Genomic DNA, 21,913 nt, shown 5'->3' on the forward strand with positions numbered 1-21,913 from the left:
TGTTTCCTTCGCCTAAATATTCGTTCGATTACTGAATCTATACGAATAGACAAAGAATGTGTGCGGCAAATTTGACACGATACTGTCCGTCTATCGCAAAACAATCGCAATTGAAATTTTTTAAATTGGAAAATGTCGTGTTCCAAGGTGACGGAGCCATATAAAAAGGTCTAAGAAGTAAAAAGTTGAAGAAAACAATCATACCGTGAAAGGATAGGATAAATATTCAAATTAAAATAATTTTCAGTATAACTGTAATTCACAAATAAAGACATAAGTGAATTAGAAAATCACTCTGAAGAAATATGAAAAGCTTGTTTTTTCTGAAACATTTGCATCTTTAATACTCAAAAAACTGTTTTTGATATAAATCGAATAAAGACCTTAAAATATTTTTTTGTTACATTTCCAATGACTCTAGCATATCTTCATAGTCCTGAACATTACTATCTCCAAAATTAAATCAAAATTAAACATGTGAATCGAACTTTCATTATTAAACGCCCCGTTGAATAAATCTACAAGATCCGCATTAGGAATTTCAAGGGATAAATGAATATTTTGTGAAAACTGTACACGCGGGGAGATTCAAGAATGGCGTCCCGGCGGCGATCAATAAGAACGTCGCGACGTCATTGGCTAGGTCTTTACAACGTCAATATTCGCCATTATGTATGCGACGTATAACATAATTTTGCTGCTGGTATCTTCACTAGACTGATTGAATTTTACTCCTATGGGGATGTACAATAATATTTTTTCCACTTTACATTGCAGATGAAAGTGAATGAAATTGATAAGTATAAGATAAAATCATTCAAATCAAAATATGGGTAGTAAAGTGTAGTTACCAATAGAAATTTATCACGAGTATTACCATCTTCCATTGTTTATATCAAAACTCGAAAATTTCCATTGGAAATATATTTACCAAGTAATTGCTCGAGATTCTATTCAGTGATAAAACATCTAAATTCAAAAATAAGTTTGCTGAAAATTAATACCTGAAAGCGTGAACATAATTTCATTAAAATTTAGTTCCTCACTCAAAAATGCGATTAATTCTGCCCGAAAACAACATCAAACTGATAAAATTTTGCGAAATTATTATGGAAAAAAAGAATATTTGAGAACATAATATCAAGATGAATATTTCAAACTTTTACACAATCCAATTCCTCCTGTTAGTTATGAAGAGACTTTGGTCCAGCAAAATGATTGTCATGCTCATGATTAACTAGAGGATCAAATACTTTTAATAATTAAACTTTTTCTTCGCGTACAAGTAGCATCCTAAATCACCAGTTGAAATATATGAGATTATTTGAGCACTAATTACCATTATATTCTGTTTTTTGTCGTTATATCAATTTTTTATTGTTAAGTAAATTATGAGAATTTTGTTTTCAATTCTCATAAGTTGCCATTTGTCTAATGTGAGATTAGATAACTATCATCAAACTATTCTAGATGTAGAGACTGATATTACTGAATTTAAAAAAATTATCTTTCAAAAATTTTCATTATTATCGGCTCTTCGTATATCTACTTGCTTTTGTTTGGACACTGATACATTTTTTCTAATAAAAAATGCTCAATTGTCAAAAAACTGATACAAGAGTAGCTCCAAATAAATATTTATTAGATATATTCACTAACTTTTTGAGTTATTTTTAGTTTTTAGGCTATATAAAATGAAAATTTCAATCCAAAAATTCAAACATCTAGTTAAAAATGGACGAAACAATCAAAAGGGCAATCGTCTCCCCGGCTCCTGCATTACTACTTTCTACCTGTGTTATAAAAGTTTGAATGTAACTAGTTAAATCATCTTCATTATCGTAATTTAGCTCCTAGTAGCAAAAGGGACCCGTAGGTGTTTCAGCAGCTGTGGTAAAACGATGAGCTCGTTATCCTCATAAGTCGTTTTGAGGGGTTCGTCCAATTTTGTTGACGAGGGCTCTCCATTTTCTTCTGTTCTTCTCTATTTATGTAGCCTCTCTTCATGTTAAGTTTATCTGTTACAATTCTTTGTCGATAGTTCTTCTTCATATTCGTACAGGTCAGCCTCTTTTTCTTTTGTATGTTGTATTATAATTTAATGCATCTATCTTTATGTTTGTTACTGGTTTCCGTAGTATCTATCTTATACACATCCATTTTCGCTTCGTTATTGTTACGTTTAATTTTGTCTTCTTACGTTATGTTCCGAAGGTGTCTATTAACTAATTAGCTACCAAAATAAAAGCTTATTCGACTTACTCGAAGTATTCTTCATGCTGCTAACTAATTTTTGAGTCTTTTTTAGTTTTTGGGTATATAAAACGAGAATTTGAATACAAAAGTTCACACTTCTAGTTAAAAATAGACGAAACAATCAAAAGTGGCTCCTACATTGCTACTTTCTACCAGTGTTATAAATGTTTGAATGTAATTAGTTAGCTCATCTTCATCATCGTGATATAGCTCCTAGTAGCAAAAGGGACCCGTCGGTTTTTCAGCAGCTGTAGTAAAACGAAGAGCTCGCTATCCTCATGAGTCATTTTTGCGGGCTTCGTCCAATTTTATTGACGAGGGCTCTCCATTTTCTTCTGATTTTGTTTGTTTCTGTAGCCTCTTTCCATGTTAAGTATATCTGTTGCAGCTCTTTGTTAATATTTCTTCTTCATATTCGTATATCAGCCTTTTTTTCTTTTATCTGTTAGCTGCTGGTTTCCGTAGTATATGACCTATCCACATCCATTTTCGCTTCGTTATTGTTACGTTTAATTTTGTCTTCTTCCGTTATGTTCCAAAGGTGTTTATTACCTATACGATTTGGCCACGATTTCTAGGCATCTACTAACTAATTAACCACCATAAAATGAAGCTAATTCAATTTACTCGAAGTATTCAACCAGCTAACTATGTATTTTCTCCTGTATACTGTATCGAATTGTCGAGATCAATTTTGCTCTAGTATATCTAACAAAAAACATGACTTTTTGAGAAGATAAGAAATACTTCTTTATTCTTGATATGATTAAAATAAAGACATTAATAAGAACAAAAGTGCAAACTAGTTATTAAAAATTTAGATGTTATTTGAAGGTTATCAGTCTATTATCGTGTGTTATCCATACTTTCAGATTCATAGTAATTTTATATGATTCATATCATATCATAGTGCGGTACTTGGTTGCTTTTTGTTATTAAAAGCTTCGTTTGGACACATTCCGAATGTATTCTGAATATATTTTTGACGTGTCAAATGCGCATGCTTTGTTCAGAATATGTTCTGAACATATGTTCCTCCACGAACGATTTATGAACATCTAAAATAATAACTTGAATTCAAAGCTAGCTTGGATAATAAAATTTATATAATTAACTGGCCGAAGGTTTATTCTTAACATTTGTAAGTACAAAATCAACTACCACATTTTTTAAATACAATTACGTAGAAAAACACATAAGTTCAAACTGCGCATGAATCTGGTGACATATTTTACCGCGAACAAAGCTTTTATAAACCTACGTTATGATGTAAGCTTTCCTTTAAGAGGTTAGTTTCACTTTTTTCCGGGTTTGATTGCCAGCGTTACTGATTAGAAGAAAAAATTTATTGTAATTATATACAAAGACAATCAATTCAACAAGATTTTCATCCCTAATTTCAATATCCATACCCTTGAATCAGCGTGCGTAACTTTTCAGAACAATAACCTAGTTCGAAAATATTTAAGAATAGATAAAAATATCAAGAAGCTCTTTCTACCATTGTATTATCCAAATAAACAAAAAGGCTTCTAAGAAAAATCGACCCATCATAAAATTTCATTACAAGATTTTGTCAAATAAACTAGATTTGAAATTGGAATTTATAGGTATTTACAATAAACCAATGAATAACAACCTACAATAAAAACGGTTCCATCAACTGAAGGTACTAATAAAGTTTATGACCTTATAGATAAATATATATGTACAAAGGTTTATTTGCTTGTAAGGATTTTGTTAGATTTTCGGTAATAACAAAGATTAAAGGGACCAGAAGAAATAAACTAACGGGTTTAAAAGCACCTTAATCTGCAAATGTCTTAAATCCAAAAGATGCGAAAATGAGTTATTGGTAGCATGGAAAAAATAAGCGATGGAATGGCAAAGGAATTAGGTATATCCAGAAAAAATTCTGCGCGGTCAGCTTAGCCAAGAACGAAAATGTTCTATATCCAACAGTGTACATGCAAAATGGCGGACAGGAAAATATTCAAGCCGAGTCATTATTTTTTTTGTTATATTTGTTAAATTATTGGATATTTATGGAAATTTAAACGTTATTTCTACTTGTTTATTGGAGAAAGTTAATGTTTCGACAGTAAAAACAATTAAATTATTGTTTCAAAATCGGCATTGTGCCGGTATGCGTATCGCAATGTACGTGATTCCATATTGGATTTAAGAGATTGTCACCATTGTTAACAAAACAAAATACTTATTTTCCGTAAAGGTACGTTAGCATTCAAAACCATGAAACCTCTAATAACGTCACCATGGTGCCACAAGAAGAAGATTATGATAACTTTGATGAAGTAGACGACAAAGACAATGTTTTTATTAGGTCTGATGAATTTTCGAACAGTGAAAATATTGTTTTGTGGACAAATGATGACACCTTTGACGAAGGGACAATGTTAACTGAATATCACATTGTGGAAAATATAGATATGAACGCACCCATTAATGAGCAAATCGGAAATAACCCAGAAGCTCAGGTGAATGACACAGTTGGGAGAATGACCAAAAAGAAACGGCATTTAGTTGATGAAAATGAGTGGACTGAAAAAAAATTCCAAGAGAAGAAAAAAAAATGAAATCACGGTTTAACTGCATGCCGAAAACATACACAGATTTTGACCTACTAATGCCATAAAAATAAAGATGACATTCAAATTTTTCTTGCTAAAAAGTGATACCAATACTCATGTAAGAGTATGTAAACGATGTTTCCAACATTTTATCTATAGTGCCGGCAACTTTAAAATATTGGGGGACAAGTGTTTGCCCTATCCAGCCACCTGAATGCCCCGTAAAGAGAAACCTCAAGCGCAGCACTTATGAAAGCATGTTTTTGATAACCCTACCTAAGCTTCCATTGTATTACTGCAGAGCAAGATCCAACAAGGAGTACTTGGAGGAGTGATTTACTACCAAAAGCGACCTTTTTAACCTTTGGAAAGTATTAAATCCAAACTTAAAGGGGTCTATCTATTTATTTAACCAGGTTTTTGCAGAGCTGAACATAGGATTGTTAAGACTAAAGAAGGATCTATGCCATGACCTTCATATAATAAAAAAACAAGAGGCTATAGAGGAAACGAAGAAAGACCTCTTAGATGAAGGATACATGGTGTTATTTATGGACCTGGAATCTGTAATGCAGACCCCATTATCAAAAGTATCAACGATATATTACAAAAGTAAACTTGTGCATAATTTTACAATCTACAATAATAAATCAAACAAAGGCTGGTGCTTTTAGTGGAGCGAGGTTGATGGAGGATTAAATGCAAGTGAGTTTGCTCCTATAATTGTTAAGTTCCTTGAATAACACGCAGATAAAGATAAAACTATCATCTTATAGTCAGATAGCTGCACCAATCAAAATAGGGACGTTCAATTCTCAAACGGCATCATAAATTCGGTCAAACTTAAAAATTTTACCATTATTCAAAAATATCTCCACACTCAGATGGAGGTAGACTCCATGCACGTCGCCGTAGAAAAGATGAGGAGAAGAAGAAACATCATATCATTTCCTTTCGATTACGTTGAAATTTGTACGACAGCCAACAAGACCAATCCTTATGAAGCTGCCTACTTGCACTATGGCTTCCTCACAGATACGGAAGACACGAGAATAGAAACTTACGTATCAATCATACCTGGAAGAAAAGCAGGATACCTTTGCGTGGTAGATACTCGTATAAGTCAGAAATACAAATAACAAAACGGAAGTACAGCGATTTGCAAGAGTTGAAGCTTACAATTGACTCTACATATCACCATGTTTACGACTCTTTGGCGCACTTATAAAAATCAAAGAAATGAACCTACTTACTTAGTTACAATTATATTAAGAAGAAGCAAACTCTTTACTAAACTAAATTTTAATTCAATATAAAATACTAGTAGCTGCTTAAAACTTATGGAAAAATAGTTAAATCCCTCATAGGCACAACATGAGGTTTGGAAAATGTCTTAACCCCAAAAAGATCATAAAGAAGAAAAAAACAACTTTTTCAATAATAGAGGGGCGCCTAAGAAGTAGTCATAGGATAAAAAAAGGAAGGAAAATGCTCAAAAAGTTTTTAGCTAATTTTTTTGAACAGTTTTGTCTCCCCTGACAATTTGTGGTTTTGGATTTAAGACATTTAAACTAGCAAGATATTAATCAATGACTTTTTTTCTTGTTGTCATGATTTTCTATTATTTAGACCTCAAGTAAGATGTTAATCAATTTTTGAACTATATGTTTCAATAAAGTATAATACATGATAACTTGTGGGTTTATGAGGTACTGAAATTTATAGTTATTTAGCTAAAAATTTCTAGAATTTAGTTAAAATCACATCTTTTGTGTCCTTTTTTTACATTTCGTCTTTTTAATTTTTTTTATTCTAAATCAATATGAATAATTTTTGCGCAAGTCATTAAATTTAGATAGTAATTAGTTTTGATGGCTTTTGTTAAATATTTTTGTTTAAATAATGATAAAACAAGGCCCAGGGACATTCAATCATATCAGTTAGATGAGATAAATTAAGACAACAACGCATCTTAGCTCAAAATAATTTTATTAAAAATAATAATTTATATATATAATAATACACAAAATAATATAATAAATATCAATTAACAATTTAATAACAAAATAACAAAAGTCATTCCAACTTTTACAGTTAACCAGCAAAGTATCAAATATGATACGTTCACAAAATGTATTTTCTTAAACAGAAAATCAGTTATCATGATTTTTCTTTTCAATAATTGCATTCAATACAGTATTATGAAGCTAAGGCAATTTACTGCATTCCAAAAAACACTATATCATTTGTACAATAACAAAAAACGATTTAAATTTTTAGGAAGAGACGCCATTTCATTGATGAGATGTGAACTATCGAAGTTTTTTGTTGATAAATGTTGTTATAACTTTCGTTGGACGTAAAACAGTGTAACCAACGCATTCACAATGAAATTCCCTTGACCTGAGAGAAAGAACCAGGTCCAAAGGTTTCCCGCCGATTTTTAAAAAAATTATTGAACAGATGGTATCATATGTGATACCATGCCCTTTAAAGGTTGGTATCGATCCGGGGTATTTAAAATCTAACGAAGCTATAACAAAAATTCTCATATACCAAGTTTCACTGATTGTACATATCATTGTGTGGGAAAATGGTCTAAAAGATGTTTTCAATATATTCCCTGTAATTCCACGAATTGGATACGTCAATTCAAATAAATTCTTTCGATCTAAATCATACTACCAACATCGAAGATTACGAGATAAATTAATTTCAGTGTAGTAGCTAACCACAGACGCCGTTTGCTTCAGATTTAAAAGACTTCGTGCGTGAGGCAGTTTTTACCGTATACGAAAAATTAATTAGGTCCCTGGATTGCTCGAAACACCACAGTTTCAAAAGTATAATTGTTTGGGGCATCGCCAGAAGCACCTCTTTAATCTGAAGGCGAGGACCTTGTATACGTATCTAGTCCACATTCCTCAAAATTTGTCACTAATCATTCACTTGCTCATTATAGTTACACCGACAAAATAATTCTTAGTTTATAATCAAATCTTCAAAAAAAACGAATAAACTTGCTCCTCATGGGTTAAATCGGATTTTAATTACATAATAAAGATCATAGAAGAGACCCGCGTGATAAAAATTAAGCTTTGAGGCTTGTTTTTTATATTTAGGTTCTAAAAAACGTGAATAATAGGAACTAACTCAAAATTTAGATCTTAGAAAACACAGCGATAGACTACAATAAGAATAAGGGCCCCAGTACAATAGTAGTGGAAACCTCCTTTATTTAATATCAAATTTCAAATTAAGCGTTTGAAATATATTGAAATTAAAGTAACGATTATTTGATAATATTCCAAAAACACTAATAGAAAATAAATATTGAATACCCTACCTTGCCCGGTTCTTTATCAAAATCGATTTCCTTCTCCGGCATATATCCCGAGGTAGGTGGTGCAAAAACTAATTGTAGGTTGGTACCGGTAGCTGCAAATGCAATTTCGGTGTGACCTTCCCTGCAGGCGTTTTGAAAACGAACCATTCGTTCTTCTTGTGGTCGATCTCGATAGCCTGTATATCGCACCTGAAAAATAATGATAATCATATATTAGAAATACTTGCGCCAAGAAATTCCATTCACGCTAATTATCTCTATCATTCTTTTTTTTAATAGGTCAATTGTGGGTAATTATTTAGAATTGGGGATCCAGGCAAAAATCGCTCCAAAAAATTTTTCACCACTTGGATAATTAAAGGTGGGGGAGATACGTTTCTTAAAAAAATGTAAACATTCTGTATGAAAACGAACGTTCATTCTACCAGTAAGATTGAACGAGAAAGATATATGCTTACCTACCAATAAATAAGAATAAAAGCGGAAGAATGTGAATTTGTAGAAGTGAAAATAATGATATCTTAATATGGGAGAGATACAATTCTCAGTAATCGTCGGATCAGTGTAAACAAAAAAGTTCATCGCTTATATCACATGTTTATGTACATCAAAGTTCTAATAAAATAAGAGCGGGGCAGAAGGGAGAAAAGACGAGTAAACGTTAACCAAATTATAAACAATCCTCCCCCTCGCCTCTTTTTACTACCTTCTCAAATGTATGATTAACGATTTTAAAGAAATTCATTGATTTATCATATGTAAGTTGTACTGTCTAAAATAATGGAAATCATATGTCTCCCCCGCCTTAAATTTACTATTTGTCCCCTCAGAAACAATTCCAAATTTTTTGAAGCGATTTTTGGCTGGAGCCCCAATTCTAAAAAATTACCCAAATGTGTAAATAAGTTAAAATTTCCTTCTAGATTGTTAGAGAATTTTAGATGTTTCTGTAGTTTTAAACCAAATAATTCTGGACAAGGTACTAACAGAATTAATGTAGAAGGACTCAATCTTCCATCCAAACTAAAATATTTTGTAACAAGTATGCACAAGTTCATTGCGCCTTTTATATAAATTTTTAACCCTTTCGCTGCGCAACACGTTTTGGGATATTCTGCTCTCTGTGCGCGTATGTTTCAATGATTGCGAGTTTATTCGTGTGGAGCAGTTTGACGCATTTAGATGCGGCGGGTTTGGGTATGTAGATCAGTCAACAATCAGTTTTTGTATTTCAAAAACATAACTCTTTACAAACAAATACATTAATAATTTTTTTTGGTATGATAAACCGCAAAACAAGGTACAACGCATAAGGAAACATTACAGGATTCGCATACGTATCGAGATTCCTTTCGCTTTTTTTGTTTTATGCATATGTTACGTCCCAAGTCCGATCTTGTACGGAGTCGAGCTTCGTACAATGAATTTGTACGAAGTCCGATCTGTACAAGCCATTTTGTACGAAGCCGAGATTGGCGGACTTCGGACAGAGATGATTGTACGAAGTCGACTCTGTACAACGCTGGTTGTACGGAGTCGGAGCATCGATACTCACTCGGTAATGAGCGCGTTATTCCGAAGTAGTACACGCAACCTAACCTAACATAACCTAACAATAGATGGTAGCCAACTAGCCGGAGAACATACTTTCAATCACAATAACTACGTTTGTGTTTACTAACATCTTAATAGCGCGCTCATTACCGAGTGAGTATCGATGCTCCGACTTCGTACAATCATCTCTGTCCGAAGTCCGCCAATCTCGGCTTCGTACAAAATGGCTTGTACAGATCGGACTTCGTACAAATTCATTGTACGAAGCTCGACTCCGTACAATATCGGGCTTGGGACGTAACACATACAATGCAACGTTTGGTTGGGTTCGGTTTCGATTCTGTTGCAGGCAGAAATGTTGGGAAATGTATAGCTGATAACCGTAATATAGAATTGGCATCTTCTGTTTTATCAAATTCATTTGAAATTCTCCTACTGAATGTTTGTTTGCAGTTAATTCATTGTAAAGTATCAAATTAATAAAAACATTCACTTATAACAAATAGTCCGACACTTACTTCACAGAATGCTAGAGATATATGTATATGGACACGTCTGATTTATTCTGACGGTGATGTACAGCGTCAATTCAAGTTGAAATTTGCTTAAACGTACATAATAATACGTAGCGAAAATAGTCGTGTTGAGCAGCTAACTATATTAAAACAAGTCAATTTTTTTTGCGAGTATATACGGTTAGAGTTTAGGTCTCTTATGTTTTAAAATTAGTTTTTTTCAATATATTTTGATGAAGACTGAAAATAGTCGAAACGTCAAAATTTGTAACTGTCTTTCAAAATTTTAATATAAACTAATTTTAAAACAGAAGGGACTTAAAATTTAGATTTAGTAACATAAGCATTAATTGTAAATATATTCTATAAAGTGTGAAATGTAAAAGTCTTATAATATGATTTTAAAAAACTGTAAAACACGCTTTTAAAGCACATCAAACTAAAAAGTTGAAAATATTTTTTTCTACATCCGTTTTTTTTTCACTCATTTGCATTCATAAAGAATGTAATTTCTGAATCGGTCAAAAAGTGTGAAAAAAAGTGCCGTAACGGTTCATTTTTTCACGCTTTTGCGTTAAAAAAGTGCCGAAACGTGTTAATTTTTAACGCAATTATAAAATTGTTTTATCAAAATAATATCAAAAACGCTTTCTCTCTCATATCAATTCGTTTCTCCGATAAACTGTTACATTTTTATTTCTTGATATTCGTGAAAGTCTTCAACAGTTTGGTCGACTGATTCAAAACTGAAAGGTACCTTAATGGTAAATAACGACGAAGACATCAGTAAATACTAAAATTACATAAAATGAAGTGTAACGATATTAATAATTATTATAATTTTAATTATCACAGTACCTGATACAAAAACTCATATTCAACGTCGATTTACAGTTGGTGAAATATTTGTCAATGGATTAAACTTGGTAAACATTTATAAAAAATATAACCAATGACCCACAAATGTCAGAATAGATCATTTCTTTTCGCAAGCAATGGAAAATGCAAAACCCAAGTTGTAGGTATCAATACCTTTTCAAAAATTTCCTCGTTCATCGCAACACAACATCCAAAAAAGCATACTTTCGACGCTTTTCGGCGTCTCTATGTTATTTCTTTGAACTCATTGAATGTCAATTCAAGTACCAATAGTAATGTAGTAGCCCTCTTCACTTCAAATTAAAAAAGCTCACAGTTGTACTTTTATTATTACTATTACAAAATAAAAATTGATAGAAGTTTCGTTGAATTTGTTCAAGTCTAAGGACGTAGAAGATTTTTTGTTTTAAACTCGTGAGTAAAGTAACTTTTTTTACTCGTAGGCATTGCCGTCAAATGGTCCTACTCGTGAAAAAAAGTATTACTTCACTCACTTGTAACATAAATAACTATTTTTAAATAAGCTTAAACCAATAATGAAACATTTTTTTTATTTTGTTCGTTTTAAAGTCTACTTTAAGATTATTTTTTGGTTTGATGGTTCAGAAGCGGCCGAAATTTTTTTTTTCGTAAATCCGCCGTAAAAACGAATATTTAAATAAAAATTCCTCGAAATCGGATGATTTTTCGATTTTCTAGAGCTAAAAAAATTGGGAAAGTATAAAATTAACAATTTACCTCATAGCCTGTATGTTCAAAATTATATGAATTGAAAACGCGAGGTTTCGTGGATTTGCAGAGCCAGAAAAATTAAAAAAAAATAATTATTAAAAAAATCGATCAATGTTTGTCTCTCATGGTATGAAATGGTTTACTTAAAGTGTTTTCGATTTCAGAAAAAATTATCGCAAACAAATTTTGTTGGCCGGGAGAGTTAGGCAAGCTTTTTCTAAAATATTACATAACATGATTTTGTTTTTGTTTTGTTTGTTTTAATATCTACTTTAATATTGTCTTGGTTTACAGGATCAGAAACTGCCGGCAAACCAGCTTAAAATCCATTGACTCCGACCTCATTTTCGATAAATAAAATTATGGTCAATGAATATAATCTAGAATGAATGTGGAAATACTATTTTTCTATATTGATTATAATTTTTACTTACGGTTTGCGCCTACGACTCATATTCTTCTCGATGATTAACAGGTATTGGTATAAATTTTTTGTAGCACGAAAGATGATACTCAATATCACTAAAAGTTTAAACTTTAACTCGCATATTTTCGTCTAAAGAATGAAACGGTTTAACATTTCTCAAAAGATTCTTGTTTCAAAGAAAACGGACTAATCTTCACCTTAGTACATAAAACAGTTTATTCAGTATTTGTGATAATTTGTAAAAATCGAGTAGGAAAAGTTATAAAAACTACAGAAAGTATAGAAACTATCGGAGTTCTAGAAGCAACTTCATTATGTGTATAAAATAAATATAAAAAAATAATTTTATAAAAAAAAGTATTAATAGAAAATTTTAATCATTATTGAACAATCGTATTTACACAAAGAAACGTTTAATCTAGATTATATTCATTGACTAGTGAATAGTCAATAGATTTTGAGCTGGTTTGATAGATATTTCCGGCAGTTTCTGATCCCGCAAGCCAAGATAATCTTAAAGTAGATATTAAAACGAACAAAATAAAAATAAAATCATGTTACGTAATGAGGTAGAAATTTCTTCCCTCCTCACATATTTGACAAAAAATGCTTCTTGACTGTACCGACCAAAAAAATTTGTTTGCGAAATTTTTTTCTGAAAGAGAATGAAATTTTCTATCGAATACACTTAAGGCAAACCATTTCATATCATGTGAGACAAACATTGATCGATTTTTTATTAATTATTTTTCTTAATTTTTCTGTCTTTGCAAATCCACGCAAACCTCACGTTTTCAATTCCTATAGTTTTGTACTATCAATTTTCAAACAAAAATGCATACACGGCATGAGGGGACTTGGTAATTTTATACTTTCGCGGTCCCCTCATTTTTTGGCTTTAGAAAATCAAAAAATCATCCGATTTTTTTTAAATCTTCGTTTTTACGGCGGATTTACGAAAAAAATTTTGGGAATAAAAAAAATGAAAACTTATATGGGTTTCAAGGCTTTAAATGTTCATTCACGTATAATTGTTGATAACTTTTTTCCAAATAATCAAATGAAGTTGCAATATTTTTTTTTCATAATCTATACAATTAAAAATAATAACAATTTCTCTTAAATTTAACCTTTTCTCACTTATATTCGTTTGTACTTTATTTATTAAGTAATCATCGAAGTTAAATGAACAAAAACATTCTTAAAATCACTTATTGTAATGAAGTTTTCAATATCAAAAGTTAACTTTGAAAAATCGAAAATTTTCACCATTAAAAAAATAGTATCTTACTAAGGTTGACTGCTAAGAGATAAAAAATGAATAAACAAACATTTTTCAATTTTTTTCCAAAATGTTCGTTTTCTGTGACATATGAACTGCGTTTAATGCTTTGTAAAAAAATTATGAACGATTATATGCGAAGTGCGTTTATATTCACATTTAAAGTCATAAAACTATATGATAATTTCCATATTTTTCTCATAAATCCGCCGTAAAAACGAAAATTTTAAAAAAAAATTCATCGAAATCGGATGATTTTTTCGATTTTGTAGTGGCAACAAAACGAGGGGACCGCGAAAGTATAAAATTTCCGGGGACTTTTTAGATTGATGGCACATTTACTATAACCAACATGATTGATGCGATAGTAAAAAGTGAAACTAAAGAACACAATGTTAAACAACTCAAAGATCATCCTTTTTTTCAATATTTTGATATTCTTTTGTCTTCGCGTATGAATGTAAGTTCTTGATAAATTAATTACCCCAAAAATCGTTAATTGCAATATTCAAATATAATAATTACTCACATTGATTGGACTAATACTACTTTGATATCAATTAAAATGACATATCTACTTTAATTTTCCATGAATTTTTACAAGAGATTTTTTATTTCATACTTGTATAGTGTTAAATAAAGATTTGAGAAATGATTCTTTTTTTATGTTTCTATATCGTCTTAATTTTTGGTCTCTTCTGTTTTAAAATTAGTTTTTATTATAAATTTTTAAAAGACAGATAAAAATTTCACGTTTCAAAATATTTAGATGAAGATTGAAAGTAGTCGAAACGTCAAATTTCACAAATTATAAAAAAACTAATTTTAAAACAGAAGAAACATAAAATCAGGACAATTTAAAAATATATATATATAAGATCTAAGAAATTAGAAAAATTATTCTTCATCTTAATATGCATAAAAGTGAAAATCAATGCACCTAAGTTTACTTATGAAATCAATTAGTCAAAATAAAAATTTACTACAATTTCGTTATGCATATCTTTTTCATCGCACTTTTGTAAATTACCAGAATTGCGAAAGAATAATTTTACTATATATATAAATTTAGAAAGAGAACCAAGTCGGCATTGACCATAAACTACTATAAAATATTTATTTTGTTATGTTTTCCTAATCTTGATGTAATCCGATTTCAAGGAAATAAAAGCTGGTTATGGATTACGCTTAACTGATGACTAATCTTTTTGTCGACTGCGACCGGATATACTTGACATATTTTTCAACTTATTCCAATTAAATTGTACAATAACATACTTATACAGAGTTAATATATTATAAAATAAATTTAGGAATGTTTGAATCAACAGATTATACTGAATATATGGGAAATTTGAAGATTCAGTCCATTCAATGATATGTTACAATTTAAGAACCGAATATTGCATTTTTTAGAGGACGCAATTTTATTTTTGGTCATGTATGAGGGTCAATAGAAGCTCAACCTCAAGTTTGTGGGGTTGCCACCCTTGTCCCCCGGTCGTCATCTTGGAAAAAGTGGTGCAAACACCTTTTCACGATATCTCGGAAACTATGCATCCGCGAAAAAATTTGTATAGACATAATTAGTTGCAAATTGTATTGCCTACAAATATGTTTATATTACTTTTTGCCCTAAATTTAAAATTAAAGAAGTTATAAGCAAAAAAGTGAGAAAATTTAGATAAAAACTTTTCTTTTTTGCTCTATTAGATTTTTTATACATTTTACAAAAAAATTACTTCAGACCAATCTAGTAGATGATTTTTCGAGGAAAATTTTTCTGTTAATTTTTTTTAATTTCATTCATTTATAACGCTGTTACAGCGCTCCAAATTTGACCGGGTTCGTCAATGCTCATGAGAATACGGTCAAAACGAAATGTTTAACTAATGTTTTCGATCAGCAGCCTATAGTATGGGGAAATTAAAATTTATTTTCCTCCAAAAAACTCCTCCTAAGTTAATTATAAATTGACATCTAATGTAAATCATACGTTTGAGGCTATTTTCATTTTATACCTATACCAAGGGCGTAGCTAGCGCCGTATCAGCCGTATCAATGATAAGGGGCCCCCGGACTACAGAAGCCCCTAAAGTATTACAACCGGAGAAATTCCTATCTTCTTCAAACGAAGTGATAAAAAATGCTTCCGGAAAACTGTCGGCTAAATACTGTAAAGACATCTCAGTTAATCTTCATGAACAATTAATTGCTCTGAAGACATGCTTAAAATCTGAAATTCAAAAAATTCATTCCATTGAGAAACTCATGGAATTATTGCTGATAAAATTCAATAGCTTTGCATCAAGTTTTCCAGAGGTAATTTTTCAAAATTAAAACTTATAAGAAATTACCTAAGGACTTCCACGGGGCAGGAACGGCTATTAGACTTGTCACTAGAGGCAGAAATATTAGAAAAACTGAAATCGTCTTCAGCTATAGATAATTTAATAAATCAATTTGCCGAAAAAAAGGCAAGAGAAGTGTACATTGAATTTGAATTGTTTGGCTAGCTCAATTTCTAAGAGGAAGCGATAACTTATAATCAATAAATATTTATTTCAATTTAATGCAAGCAGCATTTTTGTTTCTTTTGTGAGAAAATTCTACCCTTTATTTGGGCCCCCGACTAATTTTGATACAGGGCCCATTCAAAGCACTCTACGCCACTGACCACTTCATTCTCTTTAAGATTCAAACAATTGTTAATACTTTTGCATAGTGTTTAATTAATAAATAAAGTTGTTTCAACAAATAAATCACATAATCAAATAACAACTGAAACATTCCGGATTTTACAAAGTGAAATCAGATAAGTTTTCTGTCGTGAACATAAACAATCAGTTTAAATATAGTTAAGTCAATGAGTAGAGGTGAATATCATTGTAGATTAATGAAAATAAATGAACATTTGTGCAATCTAAATAATACAGTATCGTCATAAATTTTGTAACAATGTAAAAGGCGAATTAATCTTTGAATTGAGCCTACTGACAGAATAGGATTTTAAAAAAAATCTTTTTTATGTTAAATTTGTATTCTCTTATTCTAATCTCAACTTACGATAAAAGCGTCTTTTCAATTATTTGCTCATCTGTATGAATTATTTCGCAATCTAATAATTTCATTTAATGCCTCACCGTTAATTGGAACAGTGTCTTTTAATTTTGAACGAGTGTTACTATTTGTATAGGTACCGTCTAAGCGGATAAGTCCTAGTACATAAGCTTATCCAGTTGCAAACAGATGAGAAAACAGATAAACGACAGTATGATCAACCGTACTTGTGTGTGGGCAATATCCAACTCAGAATGATCCCAAGTGGATGTACCCCCGAGAAATGTGCTGTTTTCGTTCATAGAACGATTAGATATTATGTATTTATTTTTTATTACGGTAGAAATTCTGGAAACGCTCAAAACATGTGACAGTCAGATTTTCTTCTTCTCGGTTTTCAAGGCGTTTGTTAACATTTTCGGATAGTGATATACCTCCATTGCCTGAAATAGAACGACGTAGGTCATCAAGGACAGCTTCTTCCATAGATTATACAGTACCAAGTTCTGGTATGAAGGATAATTATGTCGGATTATTAGCTAATGCGAATCTAATAGACTATGACTTGTTTCTAGCCCCCTAGCATTTTAGAATATATCACAGAAGAAACCAACTTATACGCAAGAGAGGGTCTCTTATCTTCAGATTCTTGTACTGGATCAAGAGACCTATGGACTCCAGTAACCAGAGACGATATGTTGAAATTTTTGGCTCTAGAGAAACCACAAACTCTATGGTATACCCCTAGCTCGTACTGTTATGCCTCGGAATAGATTCGAGGTGATTCTGAAATTTGTTCATTTCGCCAACAACCAAACTGCTTATAATGATGGCAGACTGTATTAAATAAAAGATGTACTCAATGTGTTTATGAAGAACTATCAAAATCTTTACACACCAGGAGAAAAATTTTGTGTCGATGAGTCATTGGTCGCTTGACGCAGCAGAGTTAGCTTCCGCCAATATATTCCAAAGAAAAGAACCAAATATGGCCTAAAACTCTTCAAACTTCGTACTGAGAAGGGATGTACATGGAACCAATATCGTGGTAAATCGAAGGAACTCAACACAGAAGTCTCAGATAAGGTAGTACTATCTTTGGCAGAGGGTCTTTTCATCAAAGGCAGGACCATGTACACAGTCAACTATTAGACAAGTGTTCCACTTGCATTGCGAATGCGTAAAATAAAAACATGGACATTGAGAAGAAAACTGAAAAGAGTAGCTCAGAAATAGCATTGAAGGCATCTTAGCTTTGAAATGGAATGAATTGCGAGATGTGCTTATATTTTCCACAAAGCAATCTGGTCTAAAAACGGCCGCCAAAAAGAAAAGAAGAGGTGAAAGCATAAGAAAGCCTGTATGTATTGAAGATTATAATGTAGGTAAATCATTAAAAGATGTGAGTGACCAGATGGCGACTCATGGGTCAACTTTACGTGGATTGGCTTGGTGAACGCTCATTTCTTGTAGTATACTAAAAAAAAACTAAGAAGCACAGAGTTTCGTGAACAAATTATTACATGTATGCTCGAAATATCCAATCACACATCAGTGACTGCTACACCTAGCTCGGTCAGTGCTAAACATTACGTGGTCCCGAATATGAAAGATAGATTGAAAATGAAAGCTCGTTTCTCTGAATGTTATAAGAAATACGGTTGTACATGGAAAAACCATCGACCGAAAAATTAGAAAAACGTCCCAAGTTGTAACAAAATATTCTATTTGTGAAGCGTCCTTTTGTAAACGTTTTTTCAATGATTGCAACTAAGTTCAGTTGCTTATAATTATATTTTTACTGTTCAGTCTAAATATAAATGGTTTGATTATTACCTAAAATTAAAAAAATCTATAAAATTTTTGTGACATCACCGATTCCCAGACCATTTACATCGGAAAAATGCGACAGGCCAGGGCTTTCATTTTTGTGTAATAGATGTATATATGGCCTAAGGTATATATGAAAAGTGAGGAAATTTTTTTTTTCATGAATTCTGTTCATTTTTAGATATTATATCAAAAGTAAATATGAGATTTTTGTTATAGATATCTATGTTTGTTTTTTATTTATTTATTTATTGTTATTTTGCATAAATACCACCAGGGCCGCATTAAGATTTATAAGGCCCGGGGCTAAAATAATGACGGGGCACGCCTAAGAAAACCCGGAAAAATTCACAAAATAATATCAATACGTTAGATTTGTGGTATCAACACATCAAAAAATACAGAATGATTTCCAAATGATGGGGCCCTCTTGGATTTGGGGCCCGGGGCTATAGCCCCCCTCGAGCCCCTAGCTTAATCCGGCCCTGAATCCCACAGAACAAAGGTTTATCTATACGACTTGATGATCCTGGTAAAGACAATAGGACAAATTTATCTAATTAATGTATTATCGGTCTTTCCATGATTAGGAAGTTTGGAGTACGGTTTCATGTAATTAGTTTATTATTACCGGTCCTTATTATTATATGGTGGCTAAACACCCCAGATGGGGTAACGCCGCTCTTACGAGCTTTCTAGATCTTTTTTTTTCTTTGTTTCGGGGTAGATCCGTCCCCATTCTCTTCTGTTTATATCTTGTGGCACATATCCTGCCAGGCTCGTCTATCTTTCGTTTTTTCTTGCCAGTTCCACATCCCAATTCTCTTAAGGTCGTCTTTTACCTCTTGCCACCATGTAGACCTTGGTCTTCCTCTTCTTCTAGCACTTCCAGGGGTCCAATCTAATATTGAGTACGCTACTGTTTCCTCTCCTGCTCTCCATACATGTCCCAGCCATCTTGCTCTTTGTTGTTTAATTTTTCTTACTATGTCCTCTTTAATTTCTTGTGCTATTTCACGGTTCATTCTTCTTCGGTACTCATTTTCTGTTAGTTTTACTGGTCCTAATATTGTTCTTAATATTTTTCTCTCAACAATTCTTAAGTCTTCTTCTTGCTTTTTTGTCATAGTCATAGTTTCTGCAGCATACATCATGACCGGTCTAATAACTGTTTTATATATTCTCATTTTTGTACTTTTTCCTAGTATTTTGTTTTGCAGTAGTTTTTTGTTAGCGTAATATGCCCTGTTAGCTGCTGTTATTTTTTCTTTGACTTCTGCCTCTTTATTTCCGTCACTACTTAAGGTTGTTCCTAAGTACTTGAATGTATCTACTTCCTCAAAATCAAAATTTCCAATTTTTATTTTCTGTTTACCTCCTATAATACGTTTATCTAGCCTCATTATTTTTGTTTTCTTTTCATTTATTTTGAGACCCATTTTACTTCCTTCTAGTACTATTTCCTTTAGCATTTCTTCCATTGTGTTTCGACTTCTTATGATAAGTGCTATGTCGTCTGCATATGCTACTATTTGTCCACTTCTAGTTTTTATTGTTCTCTTGTCTATTTTACGCATCACATATTCCAGTGCCAAATTGAACAGCGTCGTTGATAAAGCATCCCCCTGTCTTACACCCTGATTTATTTCAAATTCTTCTGTGTTCCCCACTTGTGTCCTTACTGTGACTGTTGTTTTCTTCATTGTACACTGTATTAGTTTTCTTAGTTTGGGGTGTATTCCCAGTTCTTTTAGTGCCGACATGAGCTTACTTCTTTTTATCGAATCAAACGCTTGTTCAAAATCTATGAAGAGTATTTCCACTTCCATTTTATACTCATGCGCTTTCTCCATTATCTGCTTGACCGTATGGATAGCATCTATTGTAGATTTTCCAGATGTAAACCCGGTTTGGTACTGTCCAATTATGGTTTTGGTTTGTTTTGAAATTCTTTTTTGTATGAGTGTTGACAGTATTTTGTATGCGGTGTTTAGCAGCGTGAGTCCTCTGTAATTCTTACATATCTGTTGATCCCCTTTTTTGTGTATAGTAATAATTTCACCAGTTTCACCAGTTTCCCAATCCTCAGGCATTTTTTCTTCGATCCATATCAATTCATATAGCCGATATTGGAGGTCCTTATTAAAAGTGAAAATTTCCAAATTTCCTATATTATAAAGTACTCGAAAATCAAGTTTATACTGATGCTAATAAAATCGTGTCAAAAAACATTATTAGTGAGCTTTGCTTTTTAAAAACCAAGATACGATTTTTACCGACCCAAACTATCCAGTATTGGATAAAAAAAAATATTTTTCCACAGCAGGTGAAGAATAAAAAATAAACGTCGTTGAAAGTCACTGAGCAAAGAAAGTGGGAATTTACAAATAAACAAATAAAATAAGTTTCAATTTTAATTAGGGATTTTTTCCATTGCAGTAGGTACACAGTTGCACAAAGTTCTAATGCTTAAAATTAAGTACATACGAAAATAAGTTGGAATTCCTGGAACCGTTGGTGACATTCATTCTAAATACACTGTTTACACCATCACTACACCAACACTCACAATTACATTGACTGATCGTCTTCAGAAATTGAATTTACCTTCAGTCTCTGAAGATGATAACTTGGTTATCGAAACGCGCGTCAGACAGTGTATTCAGTACATACGAATGTCATTTTGACACATCATAATATAATTGTAGTACAAACTAGCAGATAAAGATGAAAAATGAGGAATAGAACACAGAATGATTTAGAGTAGATTTCCAAACTAAACAGCATAAAAACAATAAAAAATAACAGCGTCTTCACAAAACAAAACGAGAAACATATACGAAAAAAAAACAGTGAATAAAAATGTGAAAGGAAAAATAGATAATCTAATAAATGAATAGTTTTATAATCGTTTTGTTTTTACGCGGAAGCTCTGGTTTTTAATTGAGTAATAATCAATTAATAAAAATTTCTACCTCACTCTCTCTGCTCAATCTTCTAAACAGCTCATCAGATTCAAATTTGGCTTTCTGGTCTGGAACCACTCGCGGCATTTTAAAAAGGAATTTCGGTCTTGGCTGCTCGTATAAACTAATAGATTCAAAAGACATCATGCCTGAGAGTACCGAAGCAGGATCATTCATAGAATGCATGTTTCAACCACTGAAAATCACTTACGATATCGAAATTTCACTGAGAGTTTATCACCACTACACTCTATAACGTTTAGAATGTTACTGTGGTTTACACTAGGGAAAGAAGAGGCTGTGACTAGTCGTTACCGCCCGAGTAGGTGTGGTTCACTCTACTTAGACCAATAATAGCGGTGCATTACAACCTGTTTTTATTCTCAGTATTGGATATGGAGCCCTCGGCCTATGAAAAACTTTATGGTTTTTATTGGAATAATCTTTTTGATCTTTTTTGAATTGTTTGATATCC

The 21,913-nt window shown here is 32.0% G+C and overlaps 1 protein-coding gene across 1 annotated transcript in view; it reads right to left on the reverse strand.

Moving 5' to 3' along the window:
* The window catches only part of LOC130894650 (protein big brother-like), a 109,254-nt gene extending 87,542 nt beyond the window's left edge, over window positions 1–21,712 (reverse strand). The window contains exons 1-2 of the mRNA XM_057801589.1: window positions 21,448–21,712; window positions 8,194–8,382 (exon numbers count right to left, since the gene is read on the reverse strand). Of these exons, the coding sequence (XP_057657572.1) occupies window positions 8,194–8,382; window positions 21,448–21,624 (366 nt within the window). The 5' untranslated portion in view covers window positions 21,625–21,712. The remainder of the gene's footprint in view (window positions 1–8,193; window positions 8,383–21,447) is intronic.
* Window positions 21,713–21,913: the final 201 nt, after the last annotated feature.

This window comes from Diorhabda carinulata, chromosome 5 (genome assembly GCF_026250575.1).
Source record: "Diorhabda carinulata isolate Delta chromosome 5, icDioCari1.1, whole genome shotgun sequence".
Classification (NCBI taxonomy): domain Eukaryota; kingdom Metazoa; phylum Arthropoda; class Insecta; order Coleoptera; family Chrysomelidae; genus Diorhabda; species Diorhabda carinulata.